The sequence below is a fragment of the Chrysochloris asiatica genome, unplaced genomic scaffold (genome assembly GCF_000296735.1).
Source record: "Chrysochloris asiatica unplaced genomic scaffold, ChrAsi1.0 scaffold00140, whole genome shotgun sequence".
Lineage (NCBI taxonomy): Eukaryota > Metazoa > Chordata > Mammalia > Afrosoricida > Chrysochloridae > Chrysochloris > Chrysochloris asiatica.
This window is the reverse complement of record NW_006408658.1, coordinates 6,000,483-6,020,465: the sequence shown is the minus strand read 5'-3', so window position 1 is coordinate 6,020,465 and position 19,983 is coordinate 6,000,483. Positions and strand designations below refer to the sequence as shown.

General features: G+C 41.8%; 1 protein-coding gene across 3 annotated transcripts in view; it reads left to right on the top strand.

The window, feature by feature from the left end:
• Positions 1-19,983, top strand: part of STIM1 (stromal interaction molecule 1) — a 263,756-nt gene that overhangs the window by 218,576 nt on the left and 25,197 nt on the right. For all 3 annotated transcript variants that reach the window (XM_006870250.1, XM_006870251.1, XM_006870249.1), the window contains exons 4-6: positions 1,992-2,103; positions 5,834-5,949; positions 19,161-19,338. In XM_006870250.1, coding sequence (XP_006870312.1) covers positions 1,992-2,103; positions 5,834-5,949; positions 19,161-19,338 — 406 coding nt within the window. The remainder of the gene's footprint in view (positions 1-1,991; positions 2,104-5,833; positions 5,950-19,160; positions 19,339-19,983) is intronic.

Sequence of the window (19,983 nt, the reverse complement as noted above, 5' to 3'; positions counted from 1 at the left end):
AGAATGGAGGTGTGCAGACAGCAAGGGACCAATGAACAGATACCAAAAGAAAAGAATGTCCACACCTTTATCTCAGCGGTTCTGCCAGGCGTCTGTGGCCGCTCCGATCTTTCCCCCACATGGTCTCACCCAAGATGGCGGCTCCTGGAGCAGCTGAACATCCCCGACTAGAAAGCAATAGATTTCTTGCTTCTGCCACAAATTCCCCCAGCTGTGAGCCTTTCAACCTTCTAAATATTCCTTTGTATGTGGTTTAGAGTTCTGGGACCATCCCCTGAGCCTGCTTGGTTGGGTATTCTTTGTTGTTGCTGGCGGAGCTCTTTACTACACGTCCACCCGGTCCGCCATCTTGTTTGTTCTCCTTCCCCATCTCTTTTCATCAGACAGATTAGATACTACTCAGTGGAGATTCTACCTTCCTCCACACCCTCTGGATCTAGGTTCCCTCTTGAAAGCTTGTAAGGCAGTCACTTCTTGCCTTTGTATCCCCCCCCATTTTGGGTAGCCAATGTCCAAGTTGCCCACCCATCCCTGTCTACCCTGTGTATCAAGGGGGTGGGAATGATCCTTACCATAAAAATTTATTCCCTATTTTGAGCTATTGCATCCATAGGTGTAGGTGAAGTTCATCAAATTGTATCAGATTACTCTTTTTTTCCTCTTCTTTCTTCTTCTAGTTGAGTTCTGATCATCCAGCCATTGAAGCCAGGTCAAGTGGGTATTATCCACAAGTGTGGGTATTCTTGTGCATATGCCCTCTCTTCTTATCAACTGGACGCTTCACTCTCTACTCTAGTTCTATATGGCTATGTCACTGACTCTGGGCCTAGGAGTCCCCAGGTCTTGTTATACTGCTGGCCAACCACCCAGGTTCACAGGAGTCTATTGAACATGGTAGGGCTTAGCATGCAGCTTCATTGCTGTTTTTTCCTTATTTCCCCTTGTTGGTGACCAACGTGGTCACCAGTTAGAGTGCATGTCTGCTCATGTATTCCCACTGAATCTTAGTCTTGGAAGGGGGTTTGCCCTGAGGGGACCCCACCACTTGCCTTGATGTCTTCTGGGCTAGCAACTTGCTTGTTCTTGTAGTAGTCAGTCAGACTGTCGTTATTGTTTTGTATTTTTCCTGTCGGTCTTTCTTTCAAGAAGTATCTTCTGTTCTTCTAGCCGCTCCAGGCTGATCTGCTTGTCCTTTCAAGTGGAGAGTTCCCACCTTAGAAGATTCTAGATGCTGTTCAGGACTCCACTTATGGTCTTATGTAATGCAGAGGCTCCACAGGAAGCCTCCTTCACTGGGCAAGTTGTAGCCCCATTTTAGGTATTCCAATCAGTTATAGGCAGAAGACGGATTTACAAGCTTTCTATAGTGATATTTCTGGCTATTCCTTTCTCTTCCCCTTAAGTGTCTATTTTATAATTGTATGCAAGGGAAACCAAGATTCAAAAGACAGATAAGCATCTTGACATTATTTCCCCCCTTTTGCCCATTCCAACCATGTCTCAATCTCTGTATCCCAGAGCCCTGTTTTTCCAAGGTTGTACATACATCTTTATTTACCTCTGTCCCACTTAGCCCATGCAAACCTGCCTAATTGTTCTCCCATCTGTCTTGTCAAACAACTTTTTGAAGTCTAATTTATGTACAAAACATACAGTTTTATAAATTTTGACAAACATATCATCTTTATAATCATCCCCACATTCAACATATAGAACATTTCCATCACCCCAGAAGGTTTATTTGTGTTCTTTCCCAGTCAAATTTTAGCTCCCACTCCTGGTTCTTGTAAAAAATAGATTTTCTTTCTATCACTTTAGATATAAATATTCCTATAAATAAGACACATACAGTATGCACTCTTTGTATTTAGGAGAGAGCTATCAAACACATAAACATTTGTTAAATATTAAGGTTAATATGACTGTTACAAAAAAAATGCAAGCAGTGCATGACATTCTAGAGTTATATCTTTGCTTGTCTCTCCCCACAGTGTATAACTGGACCGTGGAAGAAGTGGTACAGTGGTTGATCACATATGTGGAGCTGCCTCAGTATGAGGAGACCTTCCGGAAGCTGCAGCTTGGTGGCCATGCCATGCCCAGGTCAGGAGGGTACTAGGTTTCTCGCACTTGTGGGACTTCAGAATGGACTGAGGTGGGCCTACCATCATAAGCTCTGACCAAGTTAAGTGAGGTCCCTCCCTTCTCATGGTAGAATCTCCTCTTCTCACATTTATTATGTGCTTGTATAGAACATGATGAGCATTTTGTATCCAGTCTCCTATTTAATATTTTTATCAGTCTTGGGAATATACTAAGTTGTTGTTGTTGTTAGGGTACCATCAAGTCGGTTCCGACTCAGAGTGGCTGTCTGCATAACAGAACAAAAACCTGCCCAGTCCTGGGCCATCTTCACAATTGCTATTATATTTGTCATACTGTGGTGGTTTGTGTGTTACTATAATGCTGGAAGCTATGCACTGGTATTTTAGATACTGGCATTGTCCCCATGATGGACAGGTTTCAGACTAGGAAGAAGGAGAGATGGACCACTTCTGAATGGTGAGCACTGAAAACTTTATGAATAGCAGTGGCTCAATACTACGAGATACCATTTAATATGTTGTATCTCATTTAATTTTTACATCTATCATGCAAGGTAGGTATTATTATTCTCCTCATTTTGCAGATGATGAAACTGTTTAAGGAACTTATTCAAGGTTTCATGGCAGGTTAGGATAAAAAAATTACGATTTGAACTTAGATTTGGCTAGACGTCAAAGCCTGTGGTCTGTCTGTCTTCTTCTTCCGTCCCCTAGAAGCTGCTTCTTTGAAAGCCCAGGAGCTTGGGGTCCTTTTAGCCTTCCTGTGCAGTTTGTTTTCTCAAACTGAAATAGTGTGGAGATGAAACTAACTACATTGACCCAGTCTCCACTCTGGGTCACTCCTCCAACAACTGTTGTCTCACAATTTTTTTGCTTCTTTTACAACCACAATATTCTATAGCTTGGAATGGGAGTGTGAAGGGGATGGAGTACTGCTTGTTATATCAGACAAGTGACATCTGTCATTCAGTCATTAATCCATTTACTTATTCAATCCACAAATATTACCTGGGCACCTGCTCTGTGCCAAGCACTTTTGTGCAGGGTGTTAGGGATAAAGATGACAGCTACCTGCTCTTGTCTTCAAAGGGCTTACTGTCTGGTAAGTGCTGATTGTGTATTATCTGTCATCTTATTAGGTAGGTGTATTTGGTTATGATTTTCAACAAAGTGGGAAGGGGAAGCTGTTAGAATGCCCACACATTGCAGTCTCCAGTCCCAGAGCTACCAGGCGCTGCTGTTGAGGCCTTAACTGGGCTGGCTGTTCTCTCTTCTGCTACATGTAGCTTCTTCTTCATACTTTCTCCCTACTTTGGAGAGAGTAATAATCTTAATGTTTGTACATCGCATTCTAGAGTGCATTTCTGCCTGTTATTTCAGTTGATTCTTACAACAATTCTAGGAGGAAGGAATTACTAACTTAATTTTTAGGTGAGCAAACTAGACCTCAATTATTTTATTATTTCCAAGCTGGTAAGTGGCAGAGCTGGCAACTGAACCTAGGTCTGCCTGGCTCTAAGTGTCCTGATTTTGTTCACTGCATCTTATTCTTGCCCCGTGTGGTGGAAGATAGGCTCCCTGACGATATCTGTTAGGTTCTAGTTATCAAAACTTTACTGAGCACCTATCAACTGCCATACACTCTACTGGGTCCTGAGGACAGAGATGCATTAGACTCGACCAATGCCTTGAGAAACTCCAGGTTTTTAAGACCTAGATTGACAAAATAGATGATAAACCATAAAGATTTAGAATTCAGATTTCTTTTCTCACTACATAAGGCTAGGTTACCCATAGAAATAGTAGTCCTGCCTTGTGATTTTGTGGATCATTCCATATTGGGGAGTAGCTATGAATTGCATTAAAACTAGGAAATAAAGGATAAGAAGTCAGTTCCTAAGCCATGGTCTCTCTTAGCGCTCCTGTGACTACGATTAGACCTAAGACCAGGCTCAGGTCCAGCCATGCTGAGCACAGAGGTAGAGGATGCCAAGCTGTGGTACCTTGGTGACATCAGAAAGTATAGAGCCTTCATTACATAGGGTGGTGATGGTTCTAGGCCCATTGCTAGGTAGCATAGTATAATGACAAGAGTCTAGATTTGAGTTTGTTCCCTGACTTGCTTTGTGACTTTGGGTAAGTCACAAGATATAAGGTATGCAACTCTGAGTGTCAGTTTTCTTATCTATAAAACATAGCTAATACTAGAACTGAACTCTATTAAGATTGTTGTGAGAATTAAGTGAAGTATTGTATTGTTTTGGAACAGTGCCAGATACATAGGCATTACTTAGTAAATCTTAGCTTCTTCATATCTGTGATTGCTTAGATGTTGCTAGCCCTCTAGCTCTTAAGTTTCTTTGAGAAGAAGTAGACTGTAGATAAGATGACAAAGTTTATTTTGATCAGCTAGATGAAGTCCCATATACTTGGTAGATGCGCTTTAAAGAAGGGCCTCAAGAATGCTCAGTTTACACAGAAGGAAGAGTCCTGGGCGGTGCCAGTGTTTAACTCACTCAGCTCCTATCTGGAAGGGTGGAGGTTTGAATCTACCCATAGTCAGCCTGGAAGAAAAGCCTGGTGATCTAGGTCTGAAAAATCAGCCATTTAAAACGCTATGGAGCATGGTTCTACTTTGACACACATGGTGTCAACATGAGTGAGAATCCACTCCACAGCAGCTGCTTTCACAGAAGGAAACTGAGAACACAGGGAATGGGGCAGAGCAGCTAAGGACCAGAGAAGTGAGGTATTGGTAGAACTTGGATCAGAACCCACATCTATCTCTCTCCCTACCCCCCACCTCATCAAAGTCTCTTACTGTGCCTCTTATGGGTAGGCTGGCTTGCTTTCCAAAACCAGAGAAAGAACTAGTTCCTCCTGCATGCACATGCAGAAACGTAAATCACACAGTGATGTCAGAAACATCTTTTCTAGCCAGGAAGTACAGCTACGCATCAGAAAGAGTGCCATCCTTACAGGGTAGTATAGTGTTAAGTCCTCACTCGTGGGCCCCAGACAAGTGGTTGTCAACCTTTCATATCTTACACCCATCTCCTCTTATACCCACTGTGTTCCAGCAGAAGAGAAATGAATGCCAGTTTTCCCCAGGTCATTTTCGTGTTTACAGTCTCTCTATTATTAGAGTTATCATTGAGAGTATGTTTGAAGGTCATAAAAAGTTACACTCATCCGGTTGGGAGTAAATTATATTTCAATGACTCAAATATAACCTAACAAGACTAATGTAATTTTTGTTATCAGCAGGTTTATATATAATGTACGGTGGGCTAGGATTAGGATAATTCAGAGGTCCCCAGAATTACTGGGTGACATGGTTTAAGGTTTTGAGGTGAACTGCACAGAAAAATCAACTTACCAGTGATGGGAGTATGGGGACAGATGCATAGTGGATATACCTCTATATCTCCCTGAAAGGAGAGGTATAACTGAAAATTTACACTTGACTGTGGGAATAGTTATCTATGGATAATTCCTAGAGGGTAGCTTACTTAGGAAATAGTGGATATGGAGAAAGAAGGTGAGAAAATCCTTGGTAATGTGTCCCTGCCTACTCCTCATTAAGACCCACTGGTATAAATTCTTTGTTTTCAAATGTATAGGGGAGCAGGCTCCAAGAGTTAGAAGTCATGAAGAGTTGGGGGTCCTGTGGGATCTTTTCTATCTTTGCAGGCAGTGAACTTATCCCTTACTCTTTGCCTCAACAGGCTAGCTGTGACCAATACCACCATGACAGGGACTGTTCTGAAGATGACAGACCGGAGCCATCGGCAGAAGCTTCAGCTGAAAGCCCTGGACACGGTGCTTTTTGGGCCTCCTCTCTGTGAGTCCTGTGGAGAGAAGGGCTGTTGCTGTGCCATGGATCCCAAGACTGTGCCGAGGTCCCAGGGGTCTTCTAAACACACCTGCAAAGCAGTACCTCCACTATGTCTACTGATGTTGAGATATGGGCTGAACTTCTATTTTGTCCACTCAGACATCAACATCCATTTATTCAGAAACGATTTAGTCTGCCAGTGCTGTGCTGGACCCTATAGGGAGACTTGGATGAATCATATCCTGCCCTAAAGGGATAAAATAAATGTTCTAGAGAGGCACCTAGTGCTTCTGGGGCCCAAAGGAGGGATAGAGACAGTATCTTACAGAAGTGTCATGTGACTTTTGCCTTTAGTGATGTGCGGGGCTGTATTCAATGAACCTAGCAAGAGTGGGAAGTCTGGGTGGAGGAAAGAACCCAGACAAGAGTATCAAAGCTAAAATGTGAAAGCTATATTCAAGGATAGCAGGAAACCCAAAAGCAGCGGAATGCCATTTAGCTGTTCCCTGCTATCAGCCTAGACACACAGTGTACAAACTGATTGTTGAACATCTTTGTGTCCTAGGACAATCAAGAGAACTAAATAGGCTTGTGCTGGTGCAAGAGAGACACAAGTAGGCCTAAGGCAGAGTAGTCTCTTCAGCCTGTGACTGGCTGAGAAAATTAGGTACTTTAGCCCCAGAGATGTGTAAGATAGATTATCCAACCCTTAGTTTTCTTATTTTAAGTGAACTCAGGAGGAATAAACTTAGTGAGATTGCTTAGAAAATAAGCCTTGACCAAACAGGCTGTCAGTGCCCATTTTCTGTCCTTTGGGAATTGTTGGCATCAGTTAAGGGTGACAGTAGCAGAGCCAAGAACCAGTCCAGAGAAGCAGCAGTCAGGCAGGCTCAAAGGCAATACAACATTTCCCTGTCTGTCATTTGGCTTGGTGAATGCCCAAGCTGACGTCTTATTACAGTTGGGTCTTTAAGAAAATATGAAAGAGAGCAATGTGGGAAAAAAGTGTTCTTACTTTCTTTACTAGTTTTTTTTTGGTTGTTCGTTCCCAGGATACAATTTGCTTACCATTCACTGGTAGGGTTTGAATTAATAATGCATCAGTGACTGTGCCCTTTATGTGAGGTCCACCTTCTATACTGAACAATGATCTTTCTTTCATTCACTAACATTTATTGGGCATCTACTGTGTGCCAGTGTAAATGACAAGGTCCCTGCTTTGGTGGTGGTGGTGGTGGTTATGTGCTGTGGAGTTGGCTCCGACTCATAGCGACCCCGTATAGGGTTTCTGTAAATCTTTATGGGAGTAGAAAGCCTCATCTTTCTCCCATGGAACAGCTGGTGGTTTCCTAAATGGAGATATTAGTATCAACAAATATGTAAATGGTCATTAGATATAGTAAATATTGTAGGCATCATGTAAATCTGTCCATTGTTCAGTGAGGGGCATGAAGTGACAAGGAGTATTTCTACTGGAAGTCAAGAAGCTTTATGGAAAAGGTGATTCTGGAGCTGAGTCTTGAAAGATGAGAAGTAACCGTATTAAACTGCCCATTATCAGTTTTTACCCCTATTCATATACACCAGCCAGAGCATTTACTCAGAAGATTTATCTTAGTCTTCTAAGATGTCTGTTAACATGTTCTGTATCAAAATAGGGCTTGGCATATCTGAAAGGGGTCACTAGAATTTTCAGTTTAAAGTAGGCCAGGATGCTAATCTTGAACAATCCGCTTAGGATGGCGAGAATGGGAACCAGAGTTCTGGATCCATGATACTGTGTCTAGGAGATCAGAGACAGCAAGTGAATTAGGTTAGCCTGATATCAAGACAGAGATATTTTCTCCTAGGCTCCTTTCATATAGACTGTATGTGATATAACCTAAGGGAAATCAGAGGTCAGCAGGAAAACTCTGTTTCTGAGAGAGGTATAGCAAAGCTCATCATAAATTTGTGATAATTTGAGTTGAATGGGCATTTGTTGAATGTTTGCAAGATGTCAGGTTCTAAGCTAGGAGCCCTGGCTATAGAGAGATGAATAAGTAATGGTGTCTGTCCTCAAGGATTTAACAGACCAATTATGGAGGTGAGCATGTAATCATACAATGAGGGTGAGTTCAGTTCCAGCCCTGAACGATGGTCAAGGATCATAGTATCTATCATAGTATCAAAGGTTCCACCAGTCTCTATCTGTTCTTTTTATGATTTTGTGTTTTGTTCCATATTTTCTCCCATTCTATCCAGGACCTTCTAATGTGATTCCTTTCAGAGCAGTTGATAATGGTTGGCTAAGCACCATCTAATTCTTCTAGTCTCAGAGTCATGGAGAGTGATGTTCACATGGCCCATTAGTCCATTGGATCAATTGTTTCCAAGCAACTTGAATTTTCATCACTGTTCTTTCCTCTGGACAGGAAGAGGCCAATAGTTGTACCTAACATAGCTGCTCATGAACTTACCCCCGACCCCCAACTTCTTAGCCATGTAGAACATTTTATTTCAAAGGAGTAACCATGCCACTTGCCTGGTACATTCAGTTATTAATTTCTTCCATTGAATACCAATAGTGATGAAACTAAAATAGTATACTCTCACCTTGAGTTTTAGGATTTTGCTGTTCACTTTGATTTTTATGACTTTCAAGATAATCTAAGTCACTTGCTCTTGCCTCTTTCAATGATTGAGTTTCTTGATGAAGTCTTTCTCTATTTTCCTAATTTTATTTCAATGTCTCATGCATTATTTGAATTCATCCACATTCCATTTATTTGTTACTCTATTTCTTAGTTTTTATATATTTGTTACACCTTTTACTTTTTCTGAAGGTTCTCTGGTACTGTAGTTGGACTGTTGATGGATGCTAACCAGAAGTTCAGCAGTTTGAATCTACCAGCTGCTCCGTGGGAGAAAGATGAGACTTTCTGTTCCTGAAAAGATTTACAGCCACAGAAACCCTATATAGGGTTGCTATGAGTTGGAACTGCTATGAGTGTGCTTGACAGCACACCACCCCCACAACCACTTTCACTGAGTTTTAATATTCATTCTCTATGCATTTTTAAACTTAAAAAAAAAAAAAGTCCTATGTGATTAAATGTAAAAAAAAAAGTTTATGTCATAAAAATGATCTCATATTCTTTTATTCTTAACTATTTACCAGACACACTCCTGAGCTTTTAAGATCCCAGTTACTACTCATCAAAGTAAAATGTAGAATATTTTCCTTGTGGACTATGTTATGCCAGTTGACCACGATGTCCCCCTAGACTGTGATGAGAGTCCACAGGCAACTCATTCTCTCAAGGAAAACAACTTTTTTATTGTTGCTTACAGGTCTACAGATCTACAAAGCAGTTTTGCTGATCTTTGCTGGGCTTACTCAGAAGGAAGTATGACATCTGCAGATGATATCTGCAGTTAGTGATTGGTTGGCTAGGCAGCTGACTGGCTGGAATGACTAGGTTCTTACTCTCTGTCTTTTGTATTATTCCAACAGGCTAGCCCTGACTTGTTCTCATGACAGTAGTGGTGGGCAAGAAAGAGAAGACCCAATCATTGTAGACACCTGCAACTACTTTTCCACCCTCTGCTTGTGTCACATTTGCTATTGCTTGGCCAACCAACTCACACAACAAAAGCAAGTTATATGATGGAGTCACTATGAAGGACACTACCCAAAATGCATGAATACAGAGACTCATGACAAACTGGGCATGGTAATGCAATAAATGTATTATAATGGTCTTGAATAGAAAGGGAGTTATTTCCCTGGACTACATTGTTGTTGTTAGGTGCCTTCAAGTCAGTTCCAATTCATAGTGACCTTACGCACAACAAAATGAAACTGCCCAGTCCGGCACCATCCTTACAATCGTTGTTAAGCTTGAGCCCATTGCTGCTGCCACTGTGCCAATCCATCTCACTGGGGTCTTCCTCTTTTTGCTGACCCACTTTATGAAGAATAATGTCCTTTTCCAGGGTCTGAAGTATGAGAGACAAAGTCTGGCCATCCTGGATTCTAAGGAACATTCTGGCTGTATTTCTTTGAACACAAGATTTGTTTGTTCTTCTAGTGCTCCGTGGTACTTTTAATATTCTTCTCCATCACTTGAAAACCAACATTTTATTGTCCTCCTTCCTTCTTTCCATTGACTCATTGATTCATTCACTTATTGTATATCTGTCAGATAGTTAAGGAGTCCTGGGGGCACAGTGGGTTAAGCATTAGACTGCTAACTGAAAGGTGGGTGGTTCAAACCCATCATCTGCTCCTTGGGAGAAAGAAGCAGTCTTCTGTGAAGATTTGCAGCCTCAGAAAATCCTATGGAGGAGTTCTACTTTGTCCTGTAGAGTTGCTGTGATTTGGAATCAACTTTATGGTGTGGTTTATTGAAAATTTACTGTTTGTTTAGCCCTGTTGTTGGCCCTGGAAATGGATAATTAAATAATACCGTTCCTGTTCTGTTCTGTGGGAGATCTCAATTCAAGTGTAGAAGAAAGAATGCACAGAAGAGAGGACATATAAGCCAGGTTTTGAAAGATGACTAACAATTTACCAGATAAAGAAGTGGAAGAGCCCTCTAGAAAGAGGAAATATGTACAGTGGTTTGAAATTATTAAAGAACATGGTATACTTGGGGAAGAGACAGTATCTTAGGGCCTGATGTGTAAGAAGGTAGACAGGAAAGATTTTATTTTTGTAGCATTATAAGTGGAGAATTTTCTGAGCTGAGTGATATGAACAGGTTTGCTGTTTTGAAGAGATTACCCAGATGACATTGAGAAAGATATTGGAATGAGAGGCTAAAGACAAGATGGCAGTTAGGGAATGTGGAAGTTAACAGCATGGAAGAGACGTGGTAGGCTTCACTTAATATTTATAGGGTTGAAGAGGAGAGGAAGGGGAATTCAAAAACATTTAGATCAACTTATAAATAGATAACTACAACAGAATGTGGTAAAGCATGTGCAAAACATTATGATTACAGAGCATGTAGGAGGACGTAGTTTTCTCTGGGCATGAGACTCAGGGAAGTTTTCTAGGAACAGTAACATTGGAATAGGGCCTAGATGAATAGTGAACACTTTTCCTTCTGCTTCACAACTCTAAGTTCTGTGGTGCCATTCTTTCCCCATTGACTGTAATGCTAGTACTTTCTCTCGTGTCCCTTCCAGACCTCTTCTCTCCATTTCCTTTTAAGGTATTTATAATATATCGAATCAGAGGGTAGGGTTGTCAGGTATTTTTGTTGTCTAGGATTAGCCTGATAGTGAAGTGGGTTACGTGTTGGGCTGCTAACTGTAAGGTTTGAATCCACCAGCCCCTCTGTGGGAGGAAGATGAGGCTTTTTGCCTCCTTTACAGCCTAGGAAACTTACGAATTAGAACCGACTTCATAGCATAACACCACCACCACTACCAGAATTATCCATGAATCAGAGCATGTGGACTGAGATCTGACCAGGAACGGCTGCATTGTGCAAGGCAGAAAGGTCCTGCAGTCAGTAAAGGGGTGCAGAGAGGTCTGGGGTCTGGTCCAGTTTCCTGCCTCATTCTCTCCATCTCTTTCTCTGATCTCTATGTAAAAAAAAACTTTTGCTGTCTTCTACTACCTCTATGCCATCTTTTTTTTTTTTTTTTTTTTTAAATTAAATGTTTTTATTTTGCATTGAGTGAAAGTTTACAGGGCACATCATCAGCTTCACATTCAACCGTTCATATAGCTTGTTTCATTACATTGATTATTATCTCCGCCATATATCATCAATTTACAGTGTTTCTCTCTATCCTCTTTTTTTTGGGGGGGAGGGGGCGGGACTTGGCTTTTTGGAATTTACAGTCTCGGCTTTTAGGGAAGGTTTTTACATTTGTCTGTGGATATACAGGGCTCATGTATGAGATTACTAACAAGCATTACTGAATAATCAGATGAGGGACAGTTTGCTATGTCTACTAGGTGGCCTCTATGCCATCTTGACTGGTAATTTTGCTAACTCAGAGAGAGAAGACAAAGGGCTCAGAAACTTGAGTCTGGAGTTGAAGACAGCCCTGCCAAGGGGACTCCCAACCAGCTAATTTCCTTCTCTCTGTTGAACAGTCCTGAGCAAGATGTACGGCAGGGAAATAAAGAAGAGGAGGGACAAACTGGCATCCATATTGATAACTACTTCTTGTCACAGTTGAACTTCTGAAAACATGCCCCGGGTAGCCATCTTTACACCTCAACCAGAATCATGGCGCCTGTGCTAGTGCCCGTGGAGCCAGCTTTCCTTGTTTGCCTTCCTAATGGGAGAACTTTGAGGAAGACTAAAAGTGATCTGTAAAGAAACACAGCTTAAAGTGATGTCCAGCACATTATTCTCCTCTTAGTTAATATATCTACAAGATAGGAAAAAAACAAGACAAATGTTTACAGCAGCATTATTCATAATAACAAAAGACAAATGAAAACAAAAGCCACAAATTAAATAACCCAAATGCTCATCAGTTAGTGACTGGAAAGACAAATGTGGTTTATCCTCACAATGAATAAAAAATAATTTAAAAATGAATGAGGTACTGATATATGCTGCAACATGGATTAAAACGTGAAAAAACATGTCAAGTGAGAAGTGAAGTGAAATACAAAAGGCCACACAGATTGCTTGATTCCATTTGTATGACTTATCCAGAATAGGCAAATCCATAGAAACAACATGGATAAATGCTTTCCAGGTCTATAGGAAGTGAGGAATGGGAAGGCCTGTTAATGAATATGGGATTTCTTTTTGGGGATAAAGATGATTGTGGTGATGGTTTTACCACCTTGTGGTTATACTGAGATTCGTGGCATTGTGGGTTAATGCATTGGACTGCATAGTTGGTTTGAGCCGTAAGGTCATTGGTTCAAGCTCATCAACCGTTCCTTGGAAATCCTATGGGTCGGAACTGACTCGACACTACTTAACAACAACAACATACACTTTAAAAGCATCTTAGGGTTTGTGAATTACATCTTGATTATAAAGATATACAGCTTTATTCTTTGTATGTAGCCTCTTATACTTCCATTCAGAGAAGTTTTATATAAAGTTTAAAAAAGGCTTCTAAATTGACTTACCTTTAGGGCACCTTCCAAAAAAGGTCCAATCAAAACTTCCAAGGGGATCTGTTGGGCCAATTAAATTCAACTTAGAGAAATCACCTCAGGAGGTTATGGTGACTTTTTTTAGGACTCGAAAGGGGTAGCCTTGAGAGCCCTAGTTGAGTCGCAGGGGAAAGATGAAGTTTTCTGCTTCCACAAAGAGTCATAGCCTTGGAAACCCTGTACAGAGTTGCTATGAGTCATAACCGACGTGATGACACTTAACAATAACAACCTTGATCAGTTTTCTCTAAGGACACAGGATAATCACAGGGACTTATTATGAAATAGTTTTATGAAAATGGCACTGCACTTGTGAGAAAAAGGCCAGGACAGTTCCTTTTTCAATGGCTTATCTAAAAGGGAAACATCTCCAGTGAGCAGTAGAGTTGTCTTTCTGGCAAAGCTTGCTCTGGTCTTGGTCAGCTGTACTGATACCCTCTCTCTTCATTCTGTTCTGTTCCACCTCATCCTTCAAGTCTTCTCTCGGGTGCCAGCCTCTCCCCAGGCATGATTTATTGTTGTTGTTGTTAAGTACCGTGGAGTCAGTTCCAACTCATAGTGACTTGCACAGGGTTTCCGAGATTGTTAATGCTTCCTTATTCTCCTCTGGGAACCCACAATCTTTTATACCTGCTTTTTCTGTAACATTGTTTTCTTATCACTGTCAAACTGGGAACTCCTTTAGGGAAGAGACAGTTTTGTTCACTTGTCATGGAGTAGGTGCCAGATGTATACTAGATGGATGAAGGCTTGAAGTTATGTGAAGGAGGAGACTTGCATTCTCCAGAGACACAGGAGAAAGGAGAGATGTGTGAGAAATCTGACCCAGCTTGGATTTGGGGAGAATTGCTGCTTATTGAGTGTGTATGGGTGTTTGAGGCACTTAGAGCATTTATTGAGTTATAACAAGAAGGGAAAAGGTTATAGGGATAGCTCTTAAAAGTTATCCAGACACCCCATACCACAAAGGTTGTATAAATGACAAAAGAAATTCCTAGCACATATATTTTGGCAGTAAGGGATAAATATATATCTGTCCAAAGCATGAGGTCCAGGGTATTGTAGACAGTAGAGAGGGTGAAGAGAATAGATTGAGAGAGAAGATTCCAGAAGGTAATAATGATGAGTGGCTTACCTATTCAATGCCAACTTTATTGTTGTTAAGTGATGTTGAGTTGGTTCTTAGTGAGCCTGTATAGGGTTTCCTAGGAGTGGCTGGTGGGTTTGAACCACCAGCCTTATGGACAGCAGTCCAGTACTTGTCCTACAACACCACACCAGGACTCATCCTGCTAACTGTTGTTTTGTTGTTAGGTGCCATTGAGTCTGTACTAACTCATAGCAACCCTACATACCACAGAACAAAACACTGCCCCCTCCTATTCTGGTGCTGAAAGTGTTCCACCATTATTCATAATGTTTTCAGTGACTAAGTATTTGGCAGTAGTCCGTCTTTCCTTCTTCCTAGTTTGTCTTTGTCTGGAAGCTCAGCTGAAACCTGTCCACCATGAGTGACGTTGCTGGTATTTTAAATACTCATGACATAGCTTCCAGCCTGACAGCAACACACAATCCATCACACTACAACAAACTGACAGATGGATGGTGGCTGACTGGTACCCTGAAAATTCTTACCAGTACCCCTGACTCTGTTAACATGTCAGCATCTCATTTGTTTATTCCCACCTCCCTTACCCCAAAGGAGCTGTGGTAGCATGGTGATTATGAATTGGGTTGCCAACCTCAAGGCCAGCAGTTTGAAACTACCAGCTGTTCCGCAGGAGAAAGATGAGGCTTTCTGCTCCCATAAAGATTTACAGCCTTGGAAAACCCTGTACAGGTTGCTATGAGTTGGAACTGACTCCATGACACATCACCACCACCCCTACCTCAGACCTGATTGTGTTTAACAGTTGACCTCATTTTGCTAAAATGTATTTGCAACATTCAGACTGGGAATTCTGCCACCCTCTGGTTCCCCAGGTCCTCGCCAACCTCCGTAAGTTCGTGCTCACCTAGCTAGCCACATCTGCTCTCATGAAACCTTCTAGGTTTATCTGACCCTGGCTGTGGTCACTGGGTACAAGGTGGATTCTGAGAGCTGAGCTTGAGAAGGACTGTATAGGACAGCTGTCCTTACTCTTTGTGTCCTTAGGAGTTGGTATGTGTCCTTCATGTGCTCTTAATATTGTATTCCTGTTATTGGTGAATTGTCTGTCTCACCAGAAGTACCTTTAAAGTCCCAAACTCTTAGTAGCTGTGACTGTGATTTGATCCGGAAACAGGGTCTTTAGAGATGTAATCAAGGTAAGATGTGATCATACTGGATTAGAGTGAACCCTAAATGTAATTTATAAGGACTCATGTCCTTATAGGAGTCCTGATGTGGCACTGAAGGATAGTGCACTGGACTGCAAGGTCAGTTTGAGCTGCAAGGTTGGCGGTTCAAACCCACTAGCTGCTCTCCAGAAACCCTGTACAGGGTCTCTATGAGTCAGAACTGATTGGGCGGCACTTAACAGCAAATGTGCTTATAAGAAGGTCATACGAAGATACAAAAGAGACAGAGAAGAAGGGCATCAGAAAAGGAAAGCAGAGATTGTTATGCTCACAAGCCAGGGAACACCAAGGATTGCTGGCAACCACCAGAAGTTAGAAGAGGCAAGGACAGATTTTTTCCTAGAGCCTTTGGAAGGAGTATGGTCTTACTTATACCTCAATTTGAGATTTCTGCCTTCAAAGCTTTGAGAAAACAAATTGTGGTTATTTTAAGCCATTCAGTTTGTGGAAATTTATAATGACAGTGCTAGAAAACTAGTACAGATTTTGGTACTGAGAGGAGGAGTGCTGCTGTAACAAATACCTAAACATGTGGATGTGGGTGTGTAATTGGTAATGGGCATAGATAGGCACATGGTAAAGAAAGCTTAGATTGTGTTGCAAAGACTGTTGGTACAAATGTGGAAGTTAAAGGTGCTTCTGGTGAGGTCTCAGAAGGACATGAAGAACACATTACTGCTGGAAGAAAGGCAATCCTTGTTATATGTGCCAGAAAACTTAGTATAATTCATTCTAATGTAAAATGGAAAGTTGAACTTATAAATAATGAACTTGGATATTTAGTGAAGGAGATTTCCAAGCAAAATTTAAATGGTGCAACCTGGCTTCACCTCGTTATAGTAAAATGTGAGGAAAAAAAATAATAAACTGAGGAAGGAACTGATAACATGAGGGGGCTTCAAAAATTTCTGGAAAATTATCTTAATTCTAGTTTTCTATGAACTTTTTATGGTGTCCTTGTGTGATGCTGCAGGATAATGCACTGGACCTCAAGGTCGATTTGAACCACAAGTTTGGAGGTTCAAACCCACCAGCTGCTCCTTGGAAACCCTAGACAGGGTCACTTTTTGAAGTTTCTTTGTATTGAAAGATTTTGGAGTTACAGAGTTAATACTGGAATAGGTTAAGACTTTCAGGAATGTTAGGATGGGAAAAATGCATTTTGCATGTGGAAAGAACATGAATTTTGGGAGGCATAGGGTGAATTATTATGGGTTGAATTGCAGCCCCTCAGAAGATAGTTGAAATCCTTGTCCCCGTACCTGTGAATGAAAATAGGATAGTTGCAGATGTAAACAAATTAAGGTGAGGTTATACTGGATTAGTTGTTGTTGTTAAGTGCCGTTAAGTTGGATCTGACCCACAGTGACCCTATACATGGTTTCTGAGGAGCGACTGGTGAGCTTGAATTGCTAACCTTGCAGTTCAAATGGCTTTGCAGTCTGGCACATTAACCCACAGTGCCACAGGATTAGAGCGGGCCCTAAATTCAGTTACTGGTGTACTTACAAGAAGGCCATGTAAAGATACGAAGGACAAAAGAATATAGACAAAGAAAGCATAGGAAAGAAGGTCATGTGAAAATGGAGGCAGGGATTGGAGTTACCTTGCTGTGAACCAAGAAATGCTAAGAATTGCTACAACCACTAGAAGCTGGAAGAGACTAGCAAGAATTCTTCCTTAGAGGCTTTGAAGGGAGCCTGACTCTGCTGACATCTTGATTTCAGACTTTGAACCTCCAGAACTATAAGAGAATAAATTCGTATTGTTTAAATCACTCGATTTGTGGCAGTGTTAGGAAACTGTCCCTCCCATAGTACTCCCTGCTTCACATCTGAGTTTTATAATCCATTGCAATAGCTACACAGAACTCATAACTCACGATTATGGGGTACATTAGGGAAGTGAACAGGGTACATGTCAGGATCAGAAACACCTCAGGATGTAACAGCTTTCCAATCAGGAATGCCTCTTCTCTGCCACTGCTGCAGTCCTGCCTCACTCTTGTCTACAGCCTCTCAGCCAGCTCCAGCAAGCGTTACAAACCTTCTTTAGCCAGTGTGTAAATGACCAAAGGGCTCATTCTTCCAGTCAACTTCCTGCCTCTAGGCACTGAGCTTTACTCAGGCCATGGGCCTAGAAGCCCATGGTTGCTCTGTCTTTCCATGCCTCTGCCGCTGCCTCTGCTGTCACTATTTTTCTAGGTAGGGATCTCACACTCATGTTTCTTGATGATCCTGAGATCATCCATTCCTGTTTCAGAGATGACTCCGTTTAAACCTAGTGGGATAGCAAAATTAACAAACCCCCGTATTAGAGTCCTGGGAGTCCTGGTGTGGCGCTGTGAGTTAATGCGCCAGACTGTAAAGCTGTTTGAACTGCAAGATCTGCAGTTCAAGTTAACCAGCTGCTCCTTGGAAACCCTATACAGGGTTGTTATGGGTCGGAACCGAATCAACAGCACTTCACAGCAATAACAACAACATACCCTATTTGCATGGTCCCATCCAGTCATTTGGTGGGAATGAAGAAGATGTTGGGTAGAAAAGCCATTATCAAGTAAATTCAAGGTACCACAGAAACTAATACACCCAGTTTCCTGCTAAAGCCTCCCTTTCTCCTTTCCTTTTTTCCTCTTTCTCTCTCTTTTCTACCTTTGCTGAGTAACTGCCTTGTTCAGGTATTGTGTAAGCATGTGTCTAGAGAAATAAAATAAGTTCTATGTTTGACCCTGAGGAACTCACAGATTGACATGAAAGGTAAAAAACCACAAAGCAGTCCCCAAAATAGCAAGAGTTAACCTGTGTTAACTTGTCTAAAGAGTGAACTGATCATGGAATCCTTGCTCAAAGGATAAAGTAAGAGGACTCTTGTGGGCTATGGTGGTTAAAAAGGTGGTCCAATTGAAGAATGGGAATGGAATTAGGATGAGAAGTACACCATTAGTAAAGGTACACCATTAGTAAAGCATAAACTGCTGATTTCCCTCTCTTTTTCTGATACAATGATATGTAGATTCCCTTAGGAGCGGGGAGGTTCAGCCCAGGGCTCCACTGATAGGACCTGATAGCTCTCTCATCTGTCTGCTTCTCCAGCTCCCTACTCTTCCTTAAACTGGCGACCACATTCTTACTCCACAGCCTTCTGGAATATATTGAGAAGTCATTCATTTTCTTCTCGCTGCATCTTAGTGAAGTGTGATTTAATGAGCTCCTTGTATTGCTCTGAGACCTGTCATCCTTACTAAACTAGACTTTGATTAGCAGAGCTATAGGCACAGAGTGGGTGGCACGTCTGAGGAGGAACACTTGTTGCTCTTGAATAGGAGAGTGTCTTGAAAGGCTTCATGGAGGCTGGGATACCTAAGCTTAGTCTTAAATGAAGAGTAGGATTTAGCCAGGAAAAAAAGGATGAAAGGGCTTCCTGGCAAAGGGGCTAGTGTATTTAAGAGTGTGGTGATTGCTAGAGATAGAGAAATAGTTGCTGATAATCTGTGCTGAGCACGCTGGGAAAGAAGGCAAGAAAGGCAGGCTGTGTTCAGATGACAGTGAGGATGAGAAGCTTAGTGGTGATCTTGTAAGCGTAAGGCATTTATAAATCAGGGCCAGATTATGGGACTAATCCCAGGGCAGTGGGAGCTCAGAGACGAGATAAATGAAGGCTGGGCTTTAGATAGGTGTTCCTGGAAGTACAGTTGAGTCTGCAGGGCTAAGTTGCGCTTGGACTCACCATGCCCTCCTCTCTCTGGCAGTGACCCGCCACAACCACCTCAAAGACTTCATGCTGGTGGTGTCTATCGTTATTGGTGTGGGCGGCTGCTGGTTTGCCTACATCCAGAACCGTTACTCCAAGGAGCACATGAAGAAAATGATGAAAGATCTGGAGGGATTACACCGGGCTGAGCAGAGTCTGCATGATCTTCAGGAAAGGTAAGGCCCTGCCCTGCCTCTTCCCTACAACTCTGGTGCTGCCAGTTCTTGGGCGCCTATTCCCATGTGGGTTGTAGGAGACCGTGCTGACATGGTGGCCTCAGCTGCATAATTTTTCCAAAGTTGCCTAGGGAGCGTACATTTCTGTGAGTCGTGTTGCCCTTAATGCCCTTATCCCTCCTGAGGAGAACTTGTTTCTCTCTTCAGAGCTTCAGAGGAAGAACTGTGTAGTTGTCACAGATCTTGAGCTTCCTTGCTTAGGTAGACTTGCTATGGAACATTCTATAACTTGTCCCGTTTCTGGACTGCTTCTTTTCCCATCTCAATAGCCATAGCTAGCTATTCTTCACTGTTCCTCAAAGAAATACACCTTTCTTCCTAGTGCCCCTAGTTTTTTCTTGTATTGAATCTAAATCTCTCAAATACTGACTTATATGAGCTTCCAGGACTAATTTTCTCATCAGTAATATGAAGGGTTTGAACTAGGAGAACATTAAGGGCTTTCCAGCTCTGATGGTCTGGGATTTTGTTTAAGTAAAATAGAACTTTAAAACTATGGCAGAAACTTTAGTTGTGAAAAGAACGTTCTAGTCAGTCAGTTGATCTAAGTACTTTCTGACATTTTCTATGAACCAAATCTATGCT